The sequence below is a fragment of the Alosa alosa genome, chromosome 9 (genome assembly GCF_017589495.1).
Source record: "Alosa alosa isolate M-15738 ecotype Scorff River chromosome 9, AALO_Geno_1.1, whole genome shotgun sequence".
NCBI classification, from domain to species: domain Eukaryota; kingdom Metazoa; phylum Chordata; class Actinopteri; order Clupeiformes; family Clupeidae; genus Alosa; species Alosa alosa.
The window spans coordinates 11601255-11619095 of record NC_063197.1 but is presented as its reverse complement, the minus strand read 5'-3'; the positions used below and the strand labels follow the sequence as shown (position 1 = coordinate 11619095).

At 43.0% G+C, this 17841-nt stretch overlaps 3 protein-coding genes across 7 annotated transcripts in view; 2 read left to right on the top strand and 1 right to left on the bottom strand.

The window, feature by feature from the left end:
- The first annotated feature begins 33 nt into the window (after nucleotides 1-33).
- On the top strand, nucleotides 34-6783 carry rnf2 (ring finger protein 2). Of its 5 annotated transcripts, none has more exons than XM_048253209.1 (7): nucleotides 34-128; nucleotides 1363-1500; nucleotides 1921-2078; nucleotides 3669-3884; nucleotides 4172-4447; nucleotides 5139-5328; nucleotides 5697-6783. In XM_048253209.1, exons 2-7 carry the CDS (start codon nucleotides 1414-1416, stop codon nucleotides 5796-5798), a joined length of 1029 nt encoding a protein of 342 aa, XP_048109166.1. In that variant the 5' UTR covers nucleotides 34-128; nucleotides 1363-1413; the 3' UTR covers nucleotides 5799-6783. The 5 variants fall into 5 exon arrangements, with proteins under 5 accessions (XP_048109166.1, XP_048109162.1, XP_048109167.1 ...); XM_048253205.1 differs by having other exon boundaries at nucleotides 1918-2078; XM_048253210.1 differs by having other exon boundaries at nucleotides 40-128; nucleotides 1408-1500.
- A 1880-nt stretch (nucleotides 6784-8663) lies between these two features.
- On the bottom strand, nucleotides 8664-17574 carry cyldl (cylindromatosis (turban tumor syndrome), like). Its single transcript, XM_048252079.1, has 15 exons — nucleotides 17190-17574; nucleotides 16493-16937; nucleotides 16175-16354; nucleotides 15336-15417; nucleotides 14793-14986; nucleotides 14252-14411; nucleotides 13353-13491; nucleotides 13111-13221; nucleotides 12473-12564; nucleotides 12211-12274; nucleotides 11849-11981; nucleotides 11472-11580; nucleotides 10662-10780; nucleotides 9906-10110; nucleotides 8664-9722 (listed from the first exon to the last, which is right to left on the bottom strand). Exons 2-15 carry the CDS (start codon nucleotides 16916-16918, stop codon nucleotides 9538-9540), a joined length of 2199 nt encoding a protein of 732 aa, XP_048108036.1. The 5' UTR covers nucleotides 16919-16937; nucleotides 17190-17574; the 3' UTR covers nucleotides 8664-9537.
- A 57-nt stretch (nucleotides 17575-17631) lies between these two features.
- Nucleotides 17632-17841, top strand: part of zc3h3 (zinc finger CCCH-type containing 3) — a 46315-nt gene continuing 46105 nt past the window's right edge. The window contains exon 1 of the mRNA XM_048252078.1: nucleotides 17632-17723. Within this exon, the coding sequence (XP_048108035.1) occupies nucleotides 17678-17723 (46 nt within the window). The 5' untranslated portion in view covers nucleotides 17632-17677. The remainder of the gene's footprint in view (nucleotides 17724-17841) is intronic.

Here is a 17841-nt window from a genome sequence, read left to right as displayed (position 1 = left end):
TTCATCGAAGTTATTCCTCGTAGCCTACCTTACTACGTTTCCCATGTTCCATTGCGGGATTTTTGCTCCGCCATATTAAGAGTGCCAGAACGCGCTGGTCTGGAATAGTAGCACCACAACACAAAATTGTAAGTACATAAAGACCTAAAATTACTTATGGATTTCAGTGTGATTTTAAACCAATGGCGAGGTCCATTATCTTATTAATGCTTAAGGATAAATTTGAGCTATAGTTTGTCTCATATAGTTGTCATATGGGCCTGAAACCATTGTTTGCTTCCACGGGAATTTATCTGTTAACGTTAGCCCTTTAGCTAACCTAGATCTTACGTCTCTAACAAGCTAGTATGTAACTAGCTAGCTAGCTAATGTGAATGTTGTGCTGTATTTTCTTGACAGCACATACCCCCAAAACGAAGAACATCTCTCGGTTTATCTCTCACTAAAGACCCTGTAGCTGATATGTCAGAGTCTGGCCAATGTTCTGGTAGCTCTAGCTTCTATTAGTTATTTATGGATCCCCATGTTTATAGGCTTTTTCGTAATGTTGGTTGGCTGGAACTTAGCTTACACATCAAGCTAACAACACAAAGAGGAGTGAGAAGTAACGATACATAGCGTAACCCAGCCAGATAGCTTGTTCTCTAGCCTCAATTATCTTCTGATGGACCTGTTATTAGGTAGCGTGTCAGTTGGTGTATGCCACTTAACGTTAACTAACTAGTGATGCTCGTTACGGGGTTGTATGACTGACAGGGGTCGGGTTTTCATTTGGTCAAGATAGCGAGCTTTCTGTTCATGTGATAAGTGTACGTTTGTGTTTTGTTTGACAGCGAAGGGATTCGAGTTGTGTTTACGTACAGACTAAGGTGTATGAACGAAATCTAGTGTTTAAAGACAATATATTGTTTATTATTAATACACATAAATTAAAAAGAACATTTCCCAGGAATTAACGTTACTGCCTCGGGCGAGTTTTGACGGGAACAATGCTTTTTTACCTGCGCTACCCTGCAAGACAAGCGCAGAGGGGACATTCACAGACCCTTGGACAGCAGCATAGCGCAAGCCTTGTGTTCTCTGTCAGAACAGAGCCGAACACTTTTTATGTGCCTTTCTCCGGAATCATTATTGCACTCAACCGCATTGATTCTATAGGCAGTTCCCCAGTCTTTTGACATGTCAAGGTCTATGCTGGTGACTAGTTGAGCTTTTTAGTGAACACCTCTTGTGTTTTAACTGAAATTGCCAAGGCATAGTGATATTTGCCATTTTATGACAATACTGCCATGCCATAAGTAAGTTAATGTGCTAGTTAATTCTCAAAACTCAGCTTTTGCAGTCTTTCTCTTTCCCTTCCAGGTGTTTCTGGTGTAAAGTGATACTAGCCTCTCTTCTTCCCAACAGTGGAGGATGACTCAGACAGTACAGACCAATGGGGTCCAGCCCCTCAGCAAGACCTGGGAGCTCAGTCTGTATGAGCTGCAGAGAACCCCACAGGTGATAAACATACACAAACAAACAAACAAACAAATAAACACACGCATATGCCGTGACCAGAAGCACGGTCTGGAATGTGGTCAGGGTTAAGTCTACACTGCTGGATGCTTGCATTATCCCCACATTTGATGCATATACTGGTAGTATTCCTTTGGTGTATAACTCAGGGAAACAGAATCAGGTACAAGCATGGGTTGCATAGCTTTCGTGGCATCAAGGCAGCACCTGCTTACATCCTGAACGGTCAGTCAAATGCCTCTGTAACAACAATTGAAATTAATAGCTTTTTGAAAGAAAGTTTTAGCGACAGGCACTTTTGGGGAGACTACAGGCATTTTTCTTTTATGGAAATGGGAGTGGTGGAAGTTCATGCTTGGTGTGTCGGATGATAAGCTGTGCTTTGTCATGCCCGTGCAGGAGGCCATCACAGATGGACTGGAGATCGCCGTGTCCCCACGCAGCCTTCACAGCGAGCTGATGTGCCCCATCTGCCTGGACATGCTGAAGAACACCATGACGACCAAGGAGTGCCTGCACCGCTTCTGTGCGGACTGCATCATCACCGCACTTCGCTCTGGGTAGGTGGTCCTCTGCTGGACTCAACACAGGGATCCCACACGTAGACAACACAATCTTGAATGCTAAGCATGTAAAGCAACGAGTATACTTCTGTACATACGGCTATGCTGTACAGTCATACGGTCGTGCGGATCTACTGGATTGGCGTTCTACTACACATCGAGTTTCGCACAGGCAATACACAAGGTCTGTAGAGACGCAGATCTGTGCAGCACAGAAATGCCGTACGGACCGGAGATGTGACATATTTTGCATTATCCGTTCTGTGCGTAGACCGTATCTTTAGAAGTATACTTGGGCCTTAACATGGGTCATTCCACGTCAGATCAACCAGGGCCCACGCACTTAGGTCTCAAAAAATTCTGAAAAAATTACCAGGTGTACCTATGTTACCCAGGAGACACACTGTAAAATTACTCTTATGTAAGATCAACACTTTCCAAGATACAGCCAGTTTTACAGGGGGAGGGGGGTGTCGATTTTGTTCGGGCTCTTTTTTTTGTCAAAGTTCACAAGCCCACAGCATAAAGAACTAAACCATGTAGGAGGCTCAAATTTTGCATGCTGGTACATAAATAGGAATAGTATGTAGCAAAATCATCACCTTTGGTCTGGATAATCCTGCATGGTCATAGCTGTCCCTCAAAGTTTTTGGCTGGGCTCTGTTTAAGCCTTCAGAAGACATATTTGTACTCAACATAGGCTCTTGATTTATTTTCCTTACTGAGATAAGTAGAAACACTCTCACAGAAAATAAATCCCTTCAGGGTCTGAACAGCAGACCTCACAAGTCTGAAAAATCATTTTGGTTATCATTTTCAGAGCATCCAAACACCTTGTGGGAATATACAAAGATTTTTTAAATATGTTTTTCCTTATTCTCCATGATCCCTTCTTTTTGAAAACACCAATTTGACTTGTCTTATGCAAATCTTTATTTTTTATTTTCCACCCTGAACATGGGCAAAATGCCCCATAGACATCAATATGTTTTATATAGAGTCACCACACTGCCACCTGTGGTTGTATAGAGTAACCTGTGATGGCTCTATACAAAACATATTGCGCTGTGGGCTTGTGAACTTTGACAAAAAAAAGAGGCTGAACAAAATCGACACCCCCCTCCCCCTGTGAAACTGACTGTATCTTGGAAAGTATTGATGTTACATAAGAGTAATTTTACAGTGTGTCTCCTGGGTAACATAGGTACACCTGGTAATTTTTTCAGAATTTTTTGAGACCTAAGTGCGTGGGCCCTGGTTGAATTGACGTGGAATGACCCACATGTATTTTTTTGTACAGACCACCTCCATGTCTCTACACCAGGATCACCAAATTTCACACTTTTGGTGTGAGTTGTGGCATCAAGGCATCTCACACCAAAATCCTATTGATTTATTGTTTTTCTCGGATCTATCTCATGTAAATTCAGCCTTGAAATTGGACTGCCTTTCTCTAAACTGAGTACCATATAGATGAAGATATTTTCACTGAGACAAATCCCCATACCAGCCTTTAATTCTTCCTTTGGTCCAACCTTTGGCATTTTAACCCTTGACCCCGCTAACCCTGTGATCGTTTGTCCACAGGAACAAGGAGTGCCCCACTTGCCGGAAGAAACTCGTATCCAAGCGCTCCCTGCGGCCGGACCCCAACTTCGACGCGCTGATCAGCAAGATCTACCCCAGCAGAGACGAGTACGAGGCGCATCAGGAGCGTGTGCTCGCCCGCATCAGCAAGCACAACAACCAGCAGGCGCTCAGCCACAGCATCGAGGAGGGACTCAAGATCCAGGCCATGAACAGGTCACTGACCCACATGTTTTTTTCGTGTGTGTGTGTGTGTGTGTGTGTGTGTGTGTGTGTGTGTGTCGTGCGCGCGCACGCACTGTATTTGTGGTAGGAGGCACAATGTGGAGTTTGAAGTGTGGACAGAGCACAAATGTTTTTTTGAAAAAAGACTTTTTTTTCTCTAATCGTGTCTGTGTGTGTGTGTTTGTCTGTCCGTCTGTCTATTATTGCCAGAGTCTTAAGAGAAGTTTAATGTATCAGAGAGTAACTTGAGCGTGTATGGGTGTGCGTCCGCTCCATAGGCTCCAGCGGGGGAAGAAACACCAGGTGGAGAACGGCAGCGGGGCGGAAGACAACGGCGACAGCTCTCACTGCAGCAACGCCTCGGTCCACAGCAACCAGGAAGCCGGGCCCAGCATCAAGCGCACCAAGACGTCAGACGACTCCGGGCTGGACATGGACAATGCCACAGAGAACGGTGCTGGCGGAGAGATGGCGCTGGACGGGGCCAGCGAGATCGAGCTGGTGTTCCGCCCACACCCCACGCTCATGGAGAAGGAGGACGCAGCGCAGACCAGGTGAGATGCTTGTCCTGCCGGTCCCTGTAGTGGTCAGACCGGGCGGAAACCGCACACCGAAACCCTTGAATGTTGCTTCAACCACAAATGCCAGGACTGTTACACTTTCACATGTCAGGGTGGCCGACTGCAGATTCAAAAGATAGCTGTTGAAACCCTGAGAGGGGTGAAGTGAACTAACTAAATTGTGTTTCTGACAGCAAATCGTAATAGCATCATAAGAAATTAAAATTCTACCAGACATACAAAATACATACACTACCGTTCAGAAGTTTGGAGTCAATTAGAAATGTTCTTGTTTTCATCATTAATGTTGTAAATGACTGTTGAAAAAGAAATGGCTGATCTTTAATGCAATATCTACATTGCCCATTATCAGCAACCATTCATCCAATGTTTCACTCTTTTAAGCACATAATGTAATCTAAGAACTGCTGCCCTGATTAAAAAAAAACAATGCAACTGATCTCATCTCTCTGATGGCATTCTGTCTATGAGGGAGTGGAATGGAAATTTCTAAGTGACCCCAACTTTTGAACGGCAGTGTAATACTTAACATAAAATGTGAGTTAACATGCTTCAACAGTAGACCAAGTGTAAACTCATCACGATTCGACTGTGGGTCCCCTCGGATCCCAGGTCAGTCTAAGCTGTCGGGCGAAGAGCACTGCCTATCACTAATGTCCTGTAGTGTGGAATTCATCCCCAGGTATATCAAGACCTCAGGAAACGCCACGGTGGACCATCTGTCCAAGTACCTGGCCGTGCGTCTGGCCCTGGAGGACCTGCGTAAGAACGGCGAGGCCAGTCCTATCAACGTGGAAGCCGCCAGCGAGAAACAGTACACTATCTACATCCCCACAGCCAACAGCCAGTTCACAGTGAGTAGCCAATCACGTCACACTAGGACACACAGCATCTCCTCATCAGCCCAACACATGCCCTCAGACATCACACTATATACTGTATATCCATATACCATATACCATGACTCATTCCACTGTGTGCACATACACCCCGTGACGACATCTATCTTTATGTCTCTCTCTGTCCTCTCTCTCTCTCGCGCACACACACACACACACACACACACACACACACACACACACACACACACACACACACACACATTTTCTTCAATACTTTTCTATACTTTCTTTAACAGATCTCTCTGAATTGTTCATTTTCTCCTGTGGTGTCTTGTTTCCCTTCAGTAACCAGTCTGTCTGTCTGTGTCTGTTTATCTCAGGTCCTGAATGGCTCCTTCTCTCTGGAGCTGGTGAGCGAGAAATACTGGAAGGTGAACAAACCCATGGAGCTCTACTTCGCTCCAACAAAGGAGCACAAATAAGTCGAGACCAGACGGGTCCGGAAAAGACTGATGTTTTCTCCCCATGACCTCCCACATATTCTCTCTTTCCTTCCCCCCCCTCTCTCTCTCTCTCTCCATCCATCCATCCATCCATCCCTCTCTCACTGTCACCTCCCCCCCCACCACCCAGTGGGTCTCGTTGCCCCTCAGTAACTGTGCTGCTTTGTTTTTTATTGTCTTTTTGTATGGGGGTGGGCGGGACTTAGGAGATGTTTTCTGTTTGATGTTTTGTCTGTTCCCCGCCCGTCACGTGCGTCTGTGGAGACCGCTTCAGGAGAGAAGCAAATGTGCCCTGTAGAGACGTCTCATCTTGTAAAATATCACCTGCAAGGCCCACAGTAGAGAACTGTTCAAAGAACTCCGCCAATGGTCGACACACACAACAACACTTTAATTGTTCTGTTTATTTTTGTTTTCCTGTTGGATTTTGGGACTTGTAGTTTCCATCTGTGGCAACTGTCTTTTACGTCAGTAAAGATAAATATAATTCACTTTAACCTGAGGGTTAATGTGCTTTATCTGACCACTGGTCCTGTCCACTGCACATGAGGCTGGAGTGGTCTAGGGGCCTAGTTTAGTTTAAAGTTTGGCCCCTAGGCCGTAAACTCCACCCCAGAGGTTGTGCTATCAGGAAGGTTACTGTGACCGAGGACTCTGGGAAAACTCCAGAAACAACTCAACAGATGTACAATTGCTCTAAAAAAATATTGGCTTCACATATGCTCAAAACAAAAGACTCATCTTTTATTATTTTTAAATAGAATACGTAGCTGTTGTTTCTGTCAGAGGAGGGACCTGTTTTTTATATATCTTGATGTTTCGTAAAAACGCCATTGCAGACATGAGTTCTTTTAGAGCATGAAATATTTTAGTTTGACATTCTTTGCATAAATATGAGTTGTTGTTTGGGAAAATGTATACTGCATTATCTGTTTGGAAAATAATAATAAAAAAAAAAGTGTGATATCTGCGTCATCCGGTGGGGCTGGACGTGTAGCTCATAGGGAATTTTGCACAGGCTTAGTTGGGATTAGACAACATCTATAGTGGGTTGCATAAGTATTCAACCCCATGCTAAAGTTGACTAAAAAGAGGAATAAAAAAGTAATCTTTTGGAAATTGATCTTAATGCCTTTAATTTAAAAAATGAGGAAAACTCCAACCTTTAAGGACACCAATTTTCTTTGTGAATGACTAATGTATCGTAAATAAATGTTCTTCATTAAAATACAGGGTGCATAAGTATACACCCCCCTATGTTAAATTCCCATTGAGGCAGACATTGTGTGTATTTCAGTTAGCCTATTAGCTGGTTTGATGCTCATTGAGCTCAATGCAAATCAAACCAGCTAATAGGCTAACTGAAATAACACCATGCCAATCTCTACGTATGGTGAAGGGTATGTGATGTGGGGCTATTTTAATTCCAAATTCCAAGGGAACTTTATCAGGATGCATAGTATCCTGGATCCATGAAATAACTGGCCTTTAAAAAAAAAAAAAAAATCTGCCTGCCTCTATGGGAATTCAACATAGGTTTAACATAGGGGGGTGAATACTTATGCACCCTGTATTTTAATGAAGAACATATATTTATTTACGATACATTATTAATTCACAAAGAAAATTGGTGTCCTTAAAGGTTGGATTTTTTTGTTCAACTTTAGCATGGGGGTGAATACTTTTTGCAAGGCACTGGAAACACAGGGAGGAAAGGAGTCTCAAAGGTTTCTCCTGAGAATTGAAACCTTCGGTATGAGATGTAGTATTGATATCTAGTATTGCTGCTTACGCAGGGAGATCTATCGAGCTACTTGAGCATCCCCAGCCCTCCCACTAGTCTGGAGGCCCATTCCTTACCCTGATGCCACGTGAATTGTAGGTGATCCTGAGGTGATTCTAGTTCATAGCAAGGTCATAGGAATGGTACCCATAGAACACACACACTGATAGGTTGCTTTGCAAGCAGGATCGCTGAATGAATTAATGTGACTGACAATACTGTTGTAGATATTGTCAAGTGGAAGAAAAGGAGAGGAAAAAAGAAGATAAACACACAAAAGAGTGAGCGTGCTGTCACTTGAGGTCCTCACAATTTCTTGGTTGCTGATGTGAATAGGGGATTATTGTAAATATATGGTTTAATTACAAATGTGGGAAAAACAGATTAAGACGTACTGAATGGCTTTGTGTTTGCCAGGAGAATTAACCCTTAAAGACATTCTTCCATTAGGAAAATTCACTTATCCAGGTTTGTTATGAAAACAAATAGTTGGAACATTACCCTGAGATGATTCTCACCACCACTGATTCTTGCTTGAAGACAAGAGCTGTTACCATAATTCCTGCTTTGTAATGTATTGCCATAGAGAATATATATAATATTCTCTCATGTAACTTTGGCATTGGCTTGGCATAAGTAGGAGGGGATGTTCCATTGATTTCCAGTCAGTGAGTGTTCATCTGCTGTGGATTTTAGCTGAAGCAACAGTGAGTGAACAGCTTGACCTCTATGACATTCCTCAGACCGTGTGTGGAGAGGTCAAGGGCAACGGTCACAAGATTCCCTGTCACAGATGTCTGCACTTGCATTCCATTTTAAATGGACCTTTACTTCATGCACCACACCCTTCCTACACCTGAGCAGCAGCCTACTTTTATCAGTGATTTGGGCCATCTTGACATGGTTGGCCAGAAGGAAAGGGTTTGTCATGTTCAAAACATAAAAAATACTGCTGTAATCAGAGACTGCTTTCAATGGAATACTAAATGTATCAATCAATTTCAAAAATGTGTCATTATGACTGCCGTGCTAGCCGCATTGGAGTAGGAGATGGAGACAACTGAAAATTGACAAGCGTGATTTATTTTTGCGGAGAGAATGCAGGACTGAGCGGCGGATATATTTTGTACCGCTATGCGGTACATCTAGTTTTATCTCCCTTTTGGTCATTGAAATGTACAAATCAGACATCAGTAGTAATCATACAGCATATTGTGGAAATGTTTTTACCCTGCCAATGTACAGTACAAAGAATTTACAGTTGCATCCTCGATCTAGGCCTACACATTTGAAGAGACAGCAGTTCAGTGTCTGTGCGACTGATGTGTATTGATCAGAGGAGTCCTGTGAATGTATCAAACAAGTACTGCAAAGACTCCTTGCTAAACATTCAACTTTACTTCCACTGTACTGGTTAACATTTTGCAAGAGATAATGATATTTTTTAAAACCTGAGAACATACTAGTTTATGTAAGACCCCCTAAACCTTTTGTAAAATTGAGTGGAGGAGTAGCTATGCCACTGGCATCACTTTACCTTCTTGTTATAAGCCTTCAGTTTGGCCAGCAAAATCACAAGGAACAATAAATATAGCTAAAGCAATCAATGATTCAAAGTGAACAGTGAGGAGAGCCTATTTACAAATAAAAGTCTGTTTTTAAAGACACAAACCCAAACCCAACCAGTAAACCCCTAATGTTAGTATGCAGTAAAAAAAAAAGATTCTGATTGCAACTCAGAATATATCCTGTTGTACCATTATGAAGGATTCAGTTGTGGTTATGTTTGTTTGGTGGGTACAGGTACACCTGACAGTGCTTAGAGTTTGGGGATTTTCCGTCAGTTTCTTTTGGGGAGACAACAGTTCAAATACAGGGGCATCAATGAGAGATTACAATAAGAGAGATGACAAGCAGGCACATACAGTGTATTTGTCAGTGGTACAGAGAGACACTGGGGCTCTGGTAGAGGTACATGTAGGCGTCACAGAGGAGACGCTTGGCCACCTCGTCCATGTCTCTGGGCTGTAAATAGGCGAGCTCTGTGACCGGCATCTCCAGGTATCTGCCCACCTCTGGGCACAGACGCACCTCAGGAATGTTGTAGCCATCAACATCCCCTACAAGACAAAACACACTGATTTAAGCGAACACACACACACACACACCCACACCCATACACACGTACATGCACACACACACACACACCCCCATACACATGTACATGTACACACACAATATCCTGATACTTTTATTATTACTTATTATCTGGCTAGGTCTGCTTTTAAGCAATCGTTCCATACCAACTCTGTCGGACATGCTGTCAAAGAAGGCCCAGTCGGTGGTTCCTGGTCCGTACTTGAGGAAGGACACGTAGTGGCTGGTGTCTATGCAGAGCACAGCGAATAGCTCCATTGCATCCCTGGGCGGAGCGATGGCTTGTGACCAACCTTCAGGCACAAAGGAAGGAGATCGTATGTGGGACCTTCGGCTTGGATGGCTGTGCACCTAAAAGACACATATTATCACATGAGCAACACCACCACAGGCAGAGAATCATGATGCCTACAGCACCAACACCTTGCTCTAGTACCATCTTATGATATGTCTTTTTTTTTCTCTTTTGATGGATGGTATTGTTGAGTCTGAAAAAAGCTATGGTTAATCACTACATAATCAGTGCAACATCTCCCCCTCCCAACCTAAAAGATCAAATAGGCCCTGTCTCAAAGACTACCCAGAGTCACTTTTCAGCCATCATCTCCAAGCAACATGCACACAGAAACCAGCATGATTCACAATAAACCCACTACAGCCATAGTTATTTTGGTACTTCTGCATTTTAACAGGGTTTTCTGCTGTTTTTTTATGAAAAAAGGTAGCCTATTCACATGAGAAAAATAGCTTGCTTCTGTTTCTGCTTCTTGTCCTTGGTTGACCCCCATTTTGGCTTAAAATGGCTGGACTACTCTGCTATCTGGTGTTTAGAGTTCTGTAGTACTGAGGCCAAGACTGTGTTTAATTACCCATTGGTGAAAAGGGACAAAAAAAACATCTACCTGAGTGGAACATGTCTGGCAGTAATATTTGAAGCAGTTCCTGCTAAACGCAGAATCTTTGAAACACTCCACGCATTCCTCACTAGCAAGGCGTCCACACAGCAGGCACTGTTGAGGGCCTAAAATCACACACACACACACACACACACACACACACATACAGTACACCGAGATAGCATTTGACTGGTTATTCAAATTCAAAATGTTCAATCCAAATTCAAAAGTATCCATCAAAAGTAGTCCATGCATCTACATGTGTAATGTAATTAATGAGGCTGTAAACGGCATGTTTGCATATAGAGTTGAAACCAGAAATGTACATACCCTTAGCATACACATGCTAAAGTTGACCAAAAAGAGGAATAAAAAATCATCTTTTGGTGTCCTTAAAAACTGGTTTCCTTAAAGTTTGGATTGTTCCTCATTTTTTAAATTAAGGCATTAAGATCAATTTCCAAAAGATGATTACATTTCATTCCTCTTTTTAGTCAACCCAACACATGATTGGCTCAATGTCTTCACAACAGTCCACATGATTGGCTCAATGTCTTCACAACAGTCCACATGATTGGCTCAATGTATTCACATGTCAATGTTTTGCAGCAGAAGGGGTGGGTAGACAACTGCCATATTGGCGTTACAAACTAAACCCATGCATTTCTATGGAGGATTTTTTGAGTGCTGTGTCTCCTCATTGGACGAGGTCTCTGTGTAAACTTGTAAAGTATGTGATGTGAGTGTGCTTTGGTGGTTATTGTGTGTGTGTGTGTGTGTGTGTGTGTGTGTGTGTGTGTGTATGTGTGTGTGTACCCTCTGAAAGAAGGCCAGTGATGTCCAGTTCCAGCGAGGGAATGATCTTTTGAAACATCTTAAAGTTTTTCCCAAAGCGAGGCATCTGGAGAATCAGACAGGAGGGAACCTGAACAGACAGAGTACAAACCCGAGAAAATTAAAAAAAAAGTACCCACATAGAGAATGAATATACCTGTTTTAACACCATCAAAAGAGGAACTGTGACAGTATTTCACTATGCTTCAAAGCACTGGAAAAGGACACCACCCAGACAAGTAAAGTACCAGTGCATCAGTGAGTGACTATCATATCATACTCATACTCACTTGATTCAAAGGCCCCAAGAACACACACACAAACACAAACACACAAAATACTGTATGTTAGGATATTACCTCAGCCAGTTTGAGATGGCTACTGTAGAAGGACTGCTCAATCAGCTGCTGGACTGTGGGCAAGATCAGATTGTGGGTTTCATCCAGGAATATCTGGTAACAGAAACTGCTCTGTACACTGCCTCCTGTACAACTGCACAAGAAAGAAAGAAAGAAAGAAAGAAAAAAGAAAGAAAGAAAGAAAGACATAGAGAAAGACAAAACAAAGAAAGAAAGAAACAGAGAGAACTTCTTTGTCTCATCTGATGACGTAATGAATCCTAACTTAACAGGCACACAAAGAGAGAAGTCAAGCATGTGGTCACCCACCTATGCCTCGGCACAAATCATTTGGCCAGATCATTATCTAATTTTGAACTTACAGTTTGATAGGTGGCTCCAGAGAGAGGATTTTATTCATTATCAGAGACAGAAACTCCTCTGGATCTGCAAGAAGAAAAAATGCTCAAATAGGCTCTCATATAATTTTCTGCAACAGTTTTAAGTGAATGGGTCCTGTTCGACAGTTAAAACTCCTACGAATGGCAACGCAGGACAATGCACAGGAAATTATGACATATATTTCTAATTCGTACATCATGTTTCCTTCTCAGTACTATTTAGAGCTGTGATCTCATTTCTCACCTTTTTCGTCTGTGGTGAAGGTGGCGCAGTAGCCACTCTCCTGCAGTTGTTTCCGAAGTTTCATAACGCTCCCAGCCTCAACATAGCCTTCCCTACAAACAGACAGAAACATTTAGACAGACATAGCTATGATCAGAGTACTGAGTAAATGAGGGTTAATTATAAGTATAAGTCTAAGTATATATACTCTTTTGATCTTGTGAGGGAAATTTGGTCTCTGCATTTATCCCAATCCGTGAATTAGTGAAACACACTCAACATGCAGTGAGGTGAAGCACACACTAATCCCGCCGCAGTGAGCTGCCTACAACAACAGCGGCGCTCGGGGAGCAGTGAGGGGTTAGGTGCCTTGCTCAAGGGCACTTCAGCCACTTCCTACTGGTCGGGGTTCGTACCGGCAACCCTCCGGTTACAAGTCTGAAACGGTAACTAGTAGGCCACGGCTGCCCCCAACTGTCACAATTATAAACTGTCACAAACAAGTTATGAACACGCGATTTCATGATTAACACTGGGTTCAGGTCACTTCAGTCTATTTTCAGTGACCTGATAGCACTCTAGTTTTGCCACCTCACAGATGAACCAAAGGATCAGGCTACAACCAAACCTTTTCCTGTACATCTATGCAGAGCCCTAACCTGCGCAGTGGGTTGACGATGTCCCGTAGCAGCGTCCTCTGGATTGGCTTATCCTTGGGCTCAGCAGGTTTGAACAGCAGAGAGTCAAGCACTGACGAACATGAGAACAAACTGGGTACAAATAATACAGTACATGAGCAGTTACTAACTGATAATAACGAGCAATGGTAATAATTAAGACACATGCATAGTTGCGGTTATGGCTATAGGCTTGATGGTACAAATGGGTTTGAAAGTCTGACCTGAAAAGAGCAGCGTCCATGTAGCAGGAGTTGCAGTGACCTTGAATGCCCTTCATGCGACCCACAAGCAGCTGTTTCACATCCTCGGAGTTGATAGGAGGAACGTTTTCACTCTCAGGTCTGCCATCGCAGTCTAGAGCTGAAGAAGAGACGCCACCTTCTGTTTTAAAGACAGTCTGACATTTAAATGTATTTTACATTTATTAATTTAGCAGAAACTGTTGTTCAAAGTGACTTTCATATGTCAATTCTATTACAAGGGACTACGTTGTCCCCAGAGCAACTTGAGATTAAGTGCCTTGCTCAAGGGCACAACGGTGGCAGCCGGGAATTGAACCCACAACTTTTCAGGCTACTGCAAGCTAGCCCAGCTTCTTAACCACTATGCTACCACTGTCACATTAACAGTTTAATGAACACGCCACCGTTTTATAAAATTGGGTTATTCACTGTCTCCCCTAGAGTTAGATAAGTGAGCAAAAACATTTTTGTCTCCGTGCATGCAATGCCGTAGTCCGGTAGCGCCCCCCCCCTAGGTTAGCTTAGCATAGTGAATGGAATCCTTTGTAGCCAGATAGTACATCGTGAATAAAAGTGAGCCAACAAAAAAAATATCCCTAATTACTTCTTGTGGCCTCCGTCTTCACGAGTACAAATGCCAATGCAGATTAAGATGAGGTGATCTCCTAGGCAGGTATTGACATGGGACTATATCGGGGCGAAGCACAGGCGAAGCACTACTACTTGGGTGCATGCACAGAGACAAAAATGTTTTTGCTCACTTATCTAACTCTAGGGGAGACAGTGAATAACACAATTTTTATAAAACAGTGGCGTGTTCCTTTAACAGTTAATAAGAGTCGTAGATGTGTGTACAGTAGCAGTTGTGCTGGTCCTACTGTATTGTTTGGTGGAGTAGGCTGGCACTTTTCCCCTGGTGCCACTGTCATGAATATCCAGTGAACATGAGCTCATCTTCACAAACAGGCCTTGCCTTGGTGGACACAAGAAATAACGGATTCCATTGAGTTTGCCATCACCCACTCCAACCTTTTGGTCCTGTTGAAAGAGGGCAGAACAGAGATCAAGAGGAAGTAATGCAAACTGCAATGTTTAACCAATGACACATCTGACCTCATAAAAAGAGAGGGAAAAAAACAGAAAACATTGTGCCTCATGGAAGAGGCAATATATTAATAGATTTTCTCTGATTTCTCAGACATTTGTTTGTATCTCCAATACCCAACAATTGAATCAAGAATACTCTCATCCACTTGTAAAAGCAAAAATAAGTAATGAATGGGTAAAAAACAACAACAACAACAAAAACAAACCAAACATAATTGAAAATCAGTCTGTATACCGCCTCTTCCCTGGTGTCATAATAATCACATCATGCTGTGACGGGGGACTGCCTTCTTGTGTCTTTCCTTTACGTACCAGTTCCAGGCCCACTCTGATCCCATCAGTTCCCGGCAGGTGCCCTATCCAGCGAACCGTCCCTTGCACTGGACCTTTGCCCAAGCCCACTCTCACTCGAGAGTTTACGTTGATCCCGTAATCAAACCGGCTGTTTGCTGGTCCAGTGTCTGCACCAGTGTCCATACCAATACCAGTGTCCATGGGTTCCACATCTAACAACACATCATCCTCAAATCACAGCGTTTCCCATATATTGACTTATTTGTGGCGGCCCACCACAATATCAACATTGACCACCACACAATGATTTTTACAGGTTCTACTAAATTGTGCTTAAATCTGGTTAGCATCATAACCACGCTGCGCTAATGTGTTAAAAACTGCATTCAAGTTAATTCTGCAAACCTACCACCACAAATAGAATTGTGGGAAACACTGAATCATCACCACCCACATATCAGTATCACAAAAATTCTAAACGTCTAAATTGTTCCTGCTTGCAAAGAAACTGAACGTTTGCATTATGAAATTGAGTTGCATTTTGAAAAATGTAATCCTTACCTGAGGGGAGGTTCTCCTCTTTTAGAACAAAGCCCAGGGGCACAGTGATTGTTCCGCCCTTCTCTCCCTGATCATTCATGTCCTGAAAAGATACAGAACCTGTTTACAATATTAGGCACTGACGTCTCTCCTCATTTGATCATCTGAAATACAAAATCTATGCTAGAACAAGTATGACATAACTGCATAATTACAAATGGGGGGGTGGGGGAATAGTTCAGCTATTAAATAGATGTGAATCATACTTGCGCAGCAAAATGAATAGATTCAATGTTGTGCTTTAGGTATGACATTAGTCTAGGTCAGTGGTTCTCAAACTTTTTCTGTTATTCCCCACTTTGAAGAATGGGAATTTTCAAGCCCCGCCTGACCCCATCAACCTGGCAAAATGGTTCCGCTGGATCAGATATTATTTTCATTCATATGTTGGTCTGTTTATGACTTATGTTTGTGTGTGGCTTTTTTGTTTTGAATCTATGATCTTCCTTGTCAAAAAAGAAAGGCATTATTAAAGATAAAGGCACAAAAGAACACATTTCCTCCTGTTCCTTGCACCCCACCTGTCATGTCTCTATTCCCCACTAGTGTGGCCCGCCCCACTGGTCTAGGTAGTCTAGCCCAATTTGACAAAACTGAAAGTCAGATGACATTTTAAGTGCCTTGCCCAAGGGCACAGTAGTGGCAGCTGGGAATTGAACCTACAACTTTTCTGGTTACTGCAAGCTAACCGTGCTACCACTGCACTATAACACCACCCTTTACTGAATAAACCACACTATTGACTAAATCATCCAAGTGGGTAAACAACAGGACATATGGCTCTGGTCCAGCTCACTCACAGTGGAGATGTACGCTACTGGCTCGCCATTCTCCTCTTGCAGGTCCATCACCATCCCACGACGGCCATGTTTCTCATTGTTTTGAAAGAAGACAACCCGGTCTCCTGCCTGCACAGGGGCCTCAGAGGCAGGCTTCACACATGTGAAGGGGACCCAGACTTCCTCTGTTTTAGCCTGCAGCTGTTAAGATAAGATGTATGGTCAGAACTCCACCAGGACTATTCAGAGGAAGGTGATATTCCATACTGTGTTTATGCCAACACCAACCATCATCTAAAGACATGCATTTGCATATACCCTAACCACACACACACACACCTGCAGTTCAATCCTGAAGAATGTGCCACAGAAGCAGTCGGTCGCGACCATCCTATTCCTGCTGCCAATGTATAGAAGTACCCCTAAATGCCACGTCTCCATATCCTTCACATAAACATGGGCACCCTCCTTCAAGCCTGCAGCTGCTTCTAAGGCCGATTTCTTCAGAAAGGCATCCAGTCTCTCTTCCTCGGTGTCAAGCGCCTGTAGAAACGCTGCATCTACTGGAGAAAGCGGATGCAGGCAATCCACCTGCACTTCGTATTCCTTAGACCCCAGCCACTTCACTGGTAACACTTTAGAGTCCTGTTCAACTTTACGTAGGTATTGGTCTTCTTTCAAGTAGCAGATCTGACCAGGGTGGAGGCTTGGTATCCTCTCATCTCTTTCGGTAATGATGAAAAACATATATTGTTTTGGGTCCATTTTACTTGTAGATCCACTTCTGAAAGGAAGGGAGAAGAGTCAGATCGATCAGTCTAGCGTGTCGGTGGAACACTACTCGAACTTTGGCCTTAAACTAAAATCGTTCTTAATCTGTGCCTCTGATCATACAGGTGTATTAGTTCCTCTTAAACAATAACGAAACTGACTTTACTGATCTCACTGACTTGAAGTTAAGGCTAACCTTGGGACTAGACCGCATTACAGCACTCTCTGAAAATTGACATTTGGAAATGCGCAATAGTTTTCATACCTTCGGAATGGAATAAATGCCTCGTCGTTGTTGTTGTGGATTAGCTTCAACAGTCCGGAATTGTAGCAGCAGTCACTTTCATTTTGTCGGTCCGCCTACTTCAGGATGTCTCATTCTTCGGTACACAGGCTATGAGAGGATAGATAGAAGCTATCCTATCCAGCATATCATTGACAAACATAGGAATTCCCCATTTCACGAATTTGCATTTCGAAAAACGTTTGACATAACTGCTACTTCTACAACCTTGGTTTGATTAAGTTGCGTTAAATTGTCTCAGTTGATGTGTCATCTCGTCCTGTATACTATAAAGCGCATGTAAATGGGCAGCTAATTCTGAAGTTAGTTAGAGCAAAGATTAGAGTTTTGTTGAGGTACCCTGATACGAAAGTTGCATAGCCCTTGGAATTCTGATTGGCTACAGCAGCAAAACGTCACAAGCATACCATTGGTCTGTGGGTGATGACCGAAGTTGTTTTGGCTTCAATATGGAAGAACGGGAAGCATTAAAGAGGCAGATCGAACTGTTACAAAGTAAGTAAGCTGGAATGCCAACCATTTTGAAACTATAGTTATATAGTTTCAAGGCCTGATGTGAGAGATATTATTTCTGTGTATGAGTTTTAAGATTACACCATGTGTTGGAGGAAAG